At 46.5% G+C, this 10,000-nt stretch overlaps 1 protein-coding gene across 1 annotated transcript in view; it reads left to right on the top strand.

Annotated features, from left to right (window-relative positions):
* The window catches only part of si:dkey-174m14.3 (uncharacterized protein LOC563117 homolog), a 25,960-nt gene that overhangs the window by 7,214 nt on the left and 8,746 nt on the right, over window positions 1-10,000 (top strand). The window contains exons 2-4 of the mRNA XM_063222834.1: window positions 496-657; window positions 4,408-4,474; window positions 9,975-10,000. The exon at window positions 9,975-10,000 is cut by the window's right edge and continues 82 nt beyond it. Of these exons, the coding sequence (XP_063078904.1) occupies window positions 496-657; window positions 4,408-4,474; window positions 9,975-10,000 (255 nt within the window). The remainder of the gene's footprint in view (window positions 1-495; window positions 658-4,407; window positions 4,475-9,974) is intronic.

Below are 10,000 nucleotides of genomic sequence, written 5' to 3'. Positions count from 1 at the left end.
ACCCTTTTCCTCTGCCTCCACCTCCCTCCCCTCTCTAACTCTCTCTCTCCATGCACCCCTCTCTCTCCACCCCTTATCTCTGCCTCTCCCTCTCCATCCTCTCTCTCTCTCTCTCTCTCTCTCTCTCTCTCTCTCTCTATCTGCCCCCTCTCCACCTCTCCCTCTTTCTCTCCCTCCTCCTCCCCCTCCACCTCTCCCTCTTTCTCTCCCTCCTCCTCCCCCTCCACCTCCCTCCCCTCTCTAACTCTCTCTCTCCATGCACCCCTCTCTCTCCACCCCTTCTCTCTCTCTCTCTCTCTCTCTCTATCTCTCTCTCTATCTGCCCCCTCTCCACCTCTCCCTCTTTCTCTCCCTCCTCCTCCCCCTCCACCTCTCCCCTCTCCACACAGTAAATGTTGCGGTGTTGATTCAACACTTAGAGAGTTCATATAAGTCCAAATGATGTCAAATCAACTCTCTAAGTGTTAAATGAACACTGCAGAATTTGCTGTGCAGTTCTCTGCAGGAGCAGAAGGAGGACCTGCGGAAGCGTCTGGCCTACACCACCCACAAGCTGGAGCTGCTGCAGAACGAGTTTGACTCCACGCGGCAGTACCTGGAGACGGAGCTGCGCCGCGCCCAGGAGGAGCTGGACAAGTTCACCGAGAAACTACGCCGGTAGGAGGGGAGGGCGAGGGGGAGAGAGAGGGTTTGATGGATTGATATGAGTGAATATGAGTGAATGAACAGATGAATGAATGATTGAGTACATTAATGTATGAGTGAATGAATGAACACATCAGCATTTGGAGAAAAAGCTATGCTAAGGCCAGGAGGAACGAGGCAGACTTGAACAACAGTGTTGGGCAAGTTAATCAACCTGTCTTTTCAATGTAATCCCTTACATTACAATATTACTATATTTAAAATGTAAGCTAAGGCAATACACTACTTTTACATTACTTTAGTTTCTCTCGCCATAATAACTTAGTATGGATTTGGCAATTTACAGTGTAAATCAAGCTGAGCTAAATCAATGAGTCACGACTCTTTCACCTCCCATCCAGGAGGTGTTTTATTTCGGCAGCATGCAGACCAAAAAGTAGCAGGTTCAGGAATAGCTTCTTTTTGACCCACCACACTGAATACCATTAAAATCCAGGTTACAGTAAAATGTATTGTAACTCTACTAGCATTGTAACTATACAGTGTATTACAGTTTTCCTTCCCTGTAATGCGTATTACTAGGTTACAGCAAAAAAGTAATGCATTACAGTAATCAATTACTTTTGTAATGCACTACTCCCCAACACCGTTGAAGAGTGTCCAGAGTGTCCAATTGAACCACAATGTTTCTTAGACTCATTGACAATTCCAATTCCAGACTCCTGATTTCCGCCTCCAGGTTGGGGAGAGTGCCCCCTGTTCACGTCCTGGTGGTGGGCGTAAGGCGATAGGGGCTGGAGAGAGGCTGAAGGGGTGTGAAGTGACGCTAGAGGGGCTGCGCTGGGTGTAGATGAGTCAGGTCGATGGGGGAGATGAATGATATGGAGATCGAATAGAGGAGCAGAATATGAGTCACCATTCCCATGGCCGAGTGAAAGCCCCCGGAGAGCAGGGATAAAGAGTAAAGCCCACACGTCCTCGCACAGATCGTGACAGGGACGTCCGTGGTGACCAGCAGTACTCAAGAGGAAGTGGCTCGCAGAGGCCATCAAATGTTACAGAACCATTTACAGAATTTACAGAAGAAGTGACAGAATTGTTTTGTATATCATGTGTTGTATAGCATGCTGTGCTATAAATTAGGCCACTCATTTTAGAACAGGGCAAGGAGATATTGTCAGTATACTGTATCATCAAATAAAATCAGTGTCTTCAGTTTCCTATGGTGACACATACAGAGTAAATTGTGTGAATGGCAAGAAATATAGGGATTCACTTGGAAATCCTGGTGAACGTAACCCCGCCCATAGCCCTGAGACTGACTCACCAACACCCAAAAGTCCAAAGTCAGTCATGAAAAGTCAAATTGCATTGAAATTTTGAAAGGAATGCTGAATCAGAGCAAAATGTACAGTCAAAGATTCTCTATTCTACCACTGGTATAAGCAAGACTTGTAGACTTCTACATATACAGAGAACTTTTTGCCCGTTTTTAGCCAGCTTCTCTGCTTGTAGCAAAGACCGCAAAGTGGATTAGCAGTGCGTTTCTGCTTAGGTCAGAGAGGGAGAGCTCGGCGTTCACCTGAAGATGCCTCCTGAAACATCTTGGATCTCGAGCACCCTAATGGCACATCTCATCCATAACATAAGCCATTAGAGCTGGGATGAAGCGACATCAAAGCCCCCACATTTATCGTTCAGGGAGTTGAGGGACATAACACCTTTCGCCGTGCGTCACGGTGGATAAAAGCCTTTTCTAGAATGACTGAAACCTAAATGGATAGTAGGGATGGAAGGGTTTGGTGGGGATGACGGGGGAGTGCGTGTTAAGAGTGCAGAGTTATCCATTTACAAATGATCTATCTGCAGAAGCCTTAATGCATGGCTGAAAGCGCATTACAGTACGTCACTTATGGAATTAGGTTAGATTCAAAAGCCTTTTAAGCAACGGCAGGGAAGGAAAGGTAAGGAGAGCTTTTATGCAATGACTAGCATACAGTGCCTGCATACCGCAGGCAGATGTGTCCTTACCTTTGACCATTAACAGAACAATTACTACATACTGTATTCATGTACAGTAATTAAGTTATTTAACTTCAAGTATTGTGTATCACACTGCTATAGGGGCTGACCTCCAGCAGACCCCCAAAACTCCACCTCCCGGTATTCAAAATGCCAAATATCTCATGATAGTTCCATATGTATGTATGTGAAACTTACATTACAATGAAGCCTACATTTCAAGATACACAATATATTTATTGTCATGTGTACATGAATTTCAGATTTCATGTGCAATGAAAAGCTTCCCTGCTCGGAGGGGGAAAAAACAATGTGTGGAATGGTTATTTCATATAGCAGCATACTGTATGTTCAAGGTTGTAAGCAAATAGTAATTTCTCTCCGTGACCCACCTGCAGTACCTCCACGACCCCTCTAGGGGTCCCTGACCCTCAGTTTGGGAACCTCTGCAGTCGAGTATGTTGAGTATGACATCATCCCTCATCCATAAATGTTTGCAGTTTGCACTATTAAAGAAACATTTTGGGTTTCTTTGCACAACTTTCCTTTTGTGTGTACTTACCATACAGTACCATGTTGCCTTATTTTGGTGTGTGTGTGTGTGTGTGTGTGTGTGTGTGTGTGTGTGTGTGTGTGTGTGTGTGTGTGTGTGTGTGTGTGTGTGTGTGTGTGTGTGTGTGTGTGTGTGTGTGTGTGTGTGTGTGTGTGTGTGTGTGTGTGTGTGTGTGTGTGTGTGTGTGTGTGTGTGTGTGTGTGTGTGTGTGTGTGTGTTTTGTCGCCCTCCTACAGCGAAATCCACACAGATATAATTATACGTTGTCCATCCAAGCTATTTGCCACTGAACGTTAAGGGTAATGGTCTATGACTTGCCACATGGGGTAATACAGTATAATTAATTTTATCTTCTTTTTAGCTGTTCATGTAACGCTGCTCTCTTTTCTCCGCATTTAATCTCCAAAGTCACTGACATGGTTTTTGTGAAGAATTGCATGCATTCTTTATACTCAATATGGGCATAGGAATATTTTTTGCACCACAAGTAGCCATTTAGAAGAATCAGTCTCCCAGTTTGTTTTGATCGGATTGTAAATCTGTGTGTGTGTGCGTGCGTGCGTCAATGGTGTGCAGATACTGGAGAACTGTAAGAGCGGGGATTTCTTTGCAATGGAATTTTACTCAGCAGGGGCTTGAAGTGGACTGTACGCCAGTAATGAAGAGGGGGATTCATGTGCTGTGTTGTATGAATGTAAAATAAGACTGTGTGCATGTGGGCCTGCATATGTGCGTGCATACGTGTGTACGTGCATACGTGTGTACGTGCATACGTGTGTACGTGCATGTGTGTGCGTGCGTGTGTGTGTGTGTGTGTGTGTGTGTGTGTGTGTGTGTGTGTGTGTGTGTGTGTGTGTGTGTGTGTGTGTGTGTGTGTGTGTGTGTGTCTGTGTCTGTGTCTGTGTCTGTGTGTGTGTGTGTGTGCATGTCCATGCGACGTGCATGTGTTTAGTGTATGTTTTTTGTGATTCTGTGTTTTCACAATTGTGCGCATGTGTATGTGTTTGTTTGTTTGTGCGTGTGTGCATGCGTGTGTGCATGGTCGTGCGTGTGTGTGTGTGCGTGTGTGTGTGTGTGTGTGTGTGTGTGTGTGTGTGTGTGTGTGTGTGTGTGTGTGTGTGTGTGTGTGTGTGTGTGTGTGTGTGTGTGTGTGTGTGTGTGTGTGTGCGTGTTGTGTTTCTCCCCAGCATACAGAGCAGCTACTCGGCCCTGCAGAGAATTAACCAGGACCTGGAGGACAAGATCCACCGGACGGTGAGTTCATCAAGCAGCCACACGTGACGGGACTGTTTCACACTGTGTGTGTGTGTGTGTGTGTGTGTGTGTGTGTGTGTGAGAGAGAGAGAGAGAGAGAGAGAGAGAGAGAGAGAGAGAGAGAGAGAGAGGGTGTGTGCAGCGGAGAGTGCAATATCTGCACCTCGTTGTTTGTGCTTATGTATGTTTATCGTGAGAAGAGATGCTAGACAGATAGTAGGTAAGAGAAAGACAATAATAGAGAGAGAGAGAGAGAGAGAGAGAGAGAGAGAGAGAGAGAGAGAGAGAGAGAGAGAGAGAGAGAAAGAAAAAAACAGAGAAAGAAAGAGCAAGATAGAGCAAACAGCAGCGAGAGTGAGAGGGAGAGCAAGAGAGATGAGATGAGTGCTGGTGATGGGCACTTGAGGATGCGTACTGTATGAACTCCGGTCCCCGTCCCGTATCTTTGCCACATGCCAAGAGCTCCACTCAGCCTCATCCATCCCCTCGTCCATCCATCTAGCGCTGCATGCACGATTAGCCATGACTGTGAGCAAACTCACTGCCGAGGTGAGCGATGGCGAGTGCGTGACTGAGAGACAATAAGAGAGAGAGAGAGAAGAGAAAAAAGGGAAGACAGTGAAATCAGGGAAGCTGACAGGGACAAAGGGGTCAGTTGTCCCGGGCCCAAGGAGAGGGGGGGGGGGGGGAGTTGGGTCCTTATTACTTTGCATGTATTGGGTGAGGGGGCCCTCCCAGATGACTTTGCCCCGGACCTAGCCAAAGCTGTCAGCGGCCCTTGGTAAAATGAGTGATGCTAGTGGAGAGAGAGAAGAAAAGAGAAGAGAGGAGAAAAAAAAGGAAGAGGGTAAAGGGAGAGAAATGAGTGATGCTGTTACGCACGTGAGGATGCATATGAAATCTAACATTATATGCGAGGATTATCATTCCGGCCCAGAGAAAAAGAGAAAGCGACAGCACAAAAGAAGAAGAATAGCAGGAACCAGAGACAAGGGGGGAGTAATTAATCAGGAAAGAGAGGTAGAGGGGTGCGAAAGACACAGGAAATGAGAAGGAGAGAGAGAGAGAGAGCGAGAGAGAGCGAGAGAGAGCGAGAGCGAGAGAGAGAGAGAGAGAGGGAGAGAGAAGACAAGGGAGGAGGGAAACAGAAAGTGAGAGAGAGAAAGAGAAGGATAGTGAAAGTGAGAGAGAGAAAGAGAAGGATAGTGAAAGTGAATAAAATAAAGGAAGAAAGGTAGAAAAATAGGAGAAAGAGAATGCTAGAAGGGAGGAGAAATAAAGGTGTGTTTTATGCCACTGCAGAAGCCAGAATGCCAATGCAGTGCCCCAGGATATCAGTGACACTAGTAACATCCTACCTCATTGCCGCATCCCCCCAACACTCACTCACACACACACACACACACACACACACACACACACACACACACACACACAGAGAGAGAGAGAGAGAGAGAGAGAGAGAGAGAGAGAGAGAGAGAGAGAGAGAGAGAGAGAGAGAGAGAGAGAGAGAGGATACACACACACACGAACGCACACACACACACACACACACACACACACACACACACACACACACACACACACACACACACACACACACACACACACACACACACACACACACAGAGAGAGAGCGTGGTACAGAGTCTATTGTTCCTGTGAGCATTATCCTCATGTCTCATGCCTGCCACAAGGGCTGATGCCACCCTCCCACTAGGGTGCAATTAACCAGCACACTGCAAGCCCAATTCTACACAGCAAGCACAATGCCTCGCCCACGGCACTGGAGGGCTGTTGTTGTTGCTACATGCTACTGGCATGTTGCAGGCATGTAGCCAGTCTGTGGAAGGTTGTGAGCGCTTGTTCATTCGGTATGCAGTTTTAAATTGCATTCCACTTACGTCAGATGCCTTCATCCATGAATGACTCACAGCAGGCCAACTTGAGGCATATCAGGAAACAGATTTTATATTCACCGTTAGCTATTTTCCACCTTTAATTGCGATAGAAAATGTGTTTCAGGACTAGCTACAAATGTATTCGTATGTCATGTGACGGCCAGGGTGGTTCAACACAACTTTTGTTACATGATCCAGGAAGACTGCATGATCCATTTTACATTCTGCCCAAGTGTATGGGGTAGCCTGTTATTATTGCAGGAGGAAAATAATTGTAGGTGTGTCCCTTCAAAATGCAAACAAAATGCAGACCACATTGTGTGAGCAAAGTCGTTCTACCTGTACGTGTATGTTATCAGACAGGCGGCAATTGTCTTTCTTCTGCTGTGCTTATTCTGTGAATTGTTTTCTCTAATCCAATTCCGATTAGCCAAATGTTATCTTGTAAAAACACTAAAATGCTTTGATGAAAATGGCAAAATTAGTCCAGTTACTTAGAACTGACATGTAATATTTTATCGACTGATTAACATTTCTGATACTTCATGATGCACATGTGGAATGGATCACGCATGATGACTCCCAGATCATATACCGACAACAAAGTGTTAGTTCCACCATCCTTCAAGGATTGCATTGCTCTCTTGTAACACTTCAACATTTTCTTCCCAGAGATGGAGACTCAAGCAGAATATTAAAAAGAGACAGGATCTATCTCAGGTGGGGTGAGCACCACAAGGGTTGTAGCAGGTGGTGGTGCTCTGACTGTTAATGCGACGAGCTGGGCTCTTTTGGTGCCATGGTCAAAGGAGCAAATGTTTGGCGCCCCAGGAAGGCCTAAGTTCAAAAGTGGCTGGGGCAGCACTCTCCTCCTCTCTTCATTGCACTACTTTTACATAATCTTTGGCTTTAAAGATTTTAAGTATGTCCTTTTTCACGTTTATTTCTACGTATACTGCCACTCAGAAATGTTACCTTTTTCATGAATATTTACCACCATCATTTTCTAATTATTGATTAAGATTTGGACATTTACCCTGTTCATATGTGAATAGCCTAGGTGGATCTTCTCTGTGTCTGCCATTTTGAATTTCCAGTCATAGCCATCTTTGGCTCCAAAACGTACTTTGGTCAGACCAGTAAAGATAATAAAAAGATCAAATTTATTCATGGACAGCCGCAGCATACATTTTGAAAATAAAAGACTTCAATTACATTCATTCATATGAAGCACAGCACACAAGTCCACTACATTGACGCCCATGTCAATGGCACCACAGATAGAGCAGCCAGTAAAACCAGAGATTCTTTAAGTATATAGAGATATGCCAATGTAATAGGTTGCTATGGGCACCTAACATGACCAGATTCCGGTCTGTCTAAAGGGGCGTGTCATAATACTCCTAGCATTGAATAGAACAGTCTTTAGGTCTGCCTAGGTCTGCCTAAAGGGGGATCCCCCCCCTCCCCCTAGCAAATAGAACCCGGAAACAATGGGCCAATGGAACCTCTCTCTCTCTACTCTCTCTGGTAAACCACTCTATAGTCATGTGTTGTGTTAAAGTGTCAGCACTGACAGGTGAACAGGGGATGGAGGTGTCAGTGTGCTCCATGGAGTTTTATTTTCTCGCAAGTGGCTGGTGGGTGGTGTAGAGCGTGGAGTATATAGGCTTAGCTGAAAACTCATTTGATATTCATTTGCTCATGCATGGTGTGTGTATGTGTGTGTGTGTGTGTGTCGGGTGGGGGGGATTGATGTGGAGGATGATGGAAGTTTCTAGAAGACTTTCAGGTTTCTGGTTGCACGACTCATCCATCAAACTGTCATGGAGTGAAACCGGCCACTGTGTGTATGTACGTGCCTGTGTGTGTGTGTGTGTGCGTTTACGCGTGCGTGCGTGCATGCATGCCAGCCTCTGTTTGAAAGTGTGTGTGCGTGTGCGTGTGCGTGTGCGTGTGCGTGCGTGCGTGCGTGCGTGCGTGCGTGTGTGTGTGTCTTTATGTTTGTGTGTGTTTGTGCACCTGTGGGTGTGTGTATGCGTGAGTGTGCCGTACAATATGTGTGTGTGTGTGTAATTATGATATGGTGTGTACACCTGTGAGTATGTGCACCTGTGAGTGTGTATGTGTGTCTGTGTGTGTACACCTGTGTGTGTGTGTGTGTATGTGTGAATGTGTGTGTACACCTGTGAGTGTGTATGTGTGTATGTGTGTTTGAGTCCCAACACTTTTCCCACCTCGTCTCCACTGTCCCTGTCTGCTCACGTGTAAAAGCGCTTTAGAGACGTGTGACATCTCATTTCGTGTGTGTGTGTGTGTGTGTGTGTGTGTGTGTGTGTGTGTGTGTGTGTGTGTGCGCGCCATCTCATTTCTCCACCCTGTCATCCGTGTGTGTGTGTGTGTGCGTGTGCGTGTGCTTGTATGTGTGTCATCTCATTTCGCCACCCTGTCATGCAAGTGTGTGTGTGTGTGTGTGTGTGTGTGTGTGTGTGTGTGTGTGTGTGTGTGTGTGTGTGTGTGTGTGTGTGTGTGTGTGTGTGTGTCCATATGTGTGTGTGTGTGTGTGTGCGTGTGTGTGTGTGTGTGTGTGTGTGTGTGTGTGTGTGTGTGTGTGTGTGTGTGTGTGTGTGTGTGTGTGTGTGTGTGTGTGTGTGTGTCCATATGTGTGTGTGTGTGTGTGTGTGTGTCCATATGTGTGTGTGTGTGTGTGTGTGTGTGTGTGTGTGTGTGTGTGTGTGTGTGTGTGTGTGTGTGTGTGTGTGTCCATATGTGTGTGTTTGACATCTAATTCCGCCGCACTGCCATGCATGACAGGCTCCACGAGAGCGGCTTCAATCCAAATAATGACGAGTTCATTTGAATAATTAAGGTAAATCCATTTAGCCAGTACGTGCCAGGGTGTGTGTGTGTGTGTCTGTGTGTGTGTGTGTGTGTGTGTGTGTGTGTGTGTGTGTGTGTGTGTGTGTGTGTGTGTGTGTGTGTGTGTGTGTGTGTGTGTGTGTGTGTGTGTGCAAGCATACTCCATGTGTGGGTGCGTTTGTGCATGTGTATGTCGGTGTATCGCTGTGCATGTACTGAATGTGTATGTGTGGGTGTACTGTCTCTCTCTGTGTGTGTGTGTGTGTGTGTGTGTGTGTGTGTGTGTGTGTGTGTGTGTGTGTGTGTGTGTGTGTGTGTGTGTGTGTGTGTGTGTGTGTGTGTGTGTGTGTGTGTGTGTGTGTGTGTGTGTGTGTGTCCGTGAGTCTGCGTGTGTGCACCATTGTTGGGGGGAAAACACTGCAAGTCCACAACAACGGCGTCAGCACTTTTCTGCCTCTGCCTCTCTGCCTCCATTGCAGAGCACAGAGCTGCCTCTGGCCTCAGCCTTCATCCTCACACTCCTCTCAAGATGCCAACACACACACACACACACACACACACACACACACACACACACACACACACACACACACACACACACACACACACACACACACACACACACACACACACACACACACACACACACACACCAATAACATCCACTCACTGCTTCTGTGATGTGTCCTCTCCTCTCCTCTCCTCTCCTCTCTTCTGCTCTCCTCTGCTCTCCTCTGCAGTCTCAGCACCATGAGGATGAGAAGAG

This window comes from Engraulis encrasicolus, chromosome 18 (genome assembly GCF_034702125.1).
Source record: "Engraulis encrasicolus isolate BLACKSEA-1 chromosome 18, IST_EnEncr_1.0, whole genome shotgun sequence".
In the NCBI taxonomy this organism is placed as follows: domain Eukaryota; kingdom Metazoa; phylum Chordata; class Actinopteri; order Clupeiformes; family Engraulidae; genus Engraulis; species Engraulis encrasicolus.
Note: the sequence above shows the minus strand (reverse complement) of the source record. Positions and strands in the feature narration are given on the sequence as shown.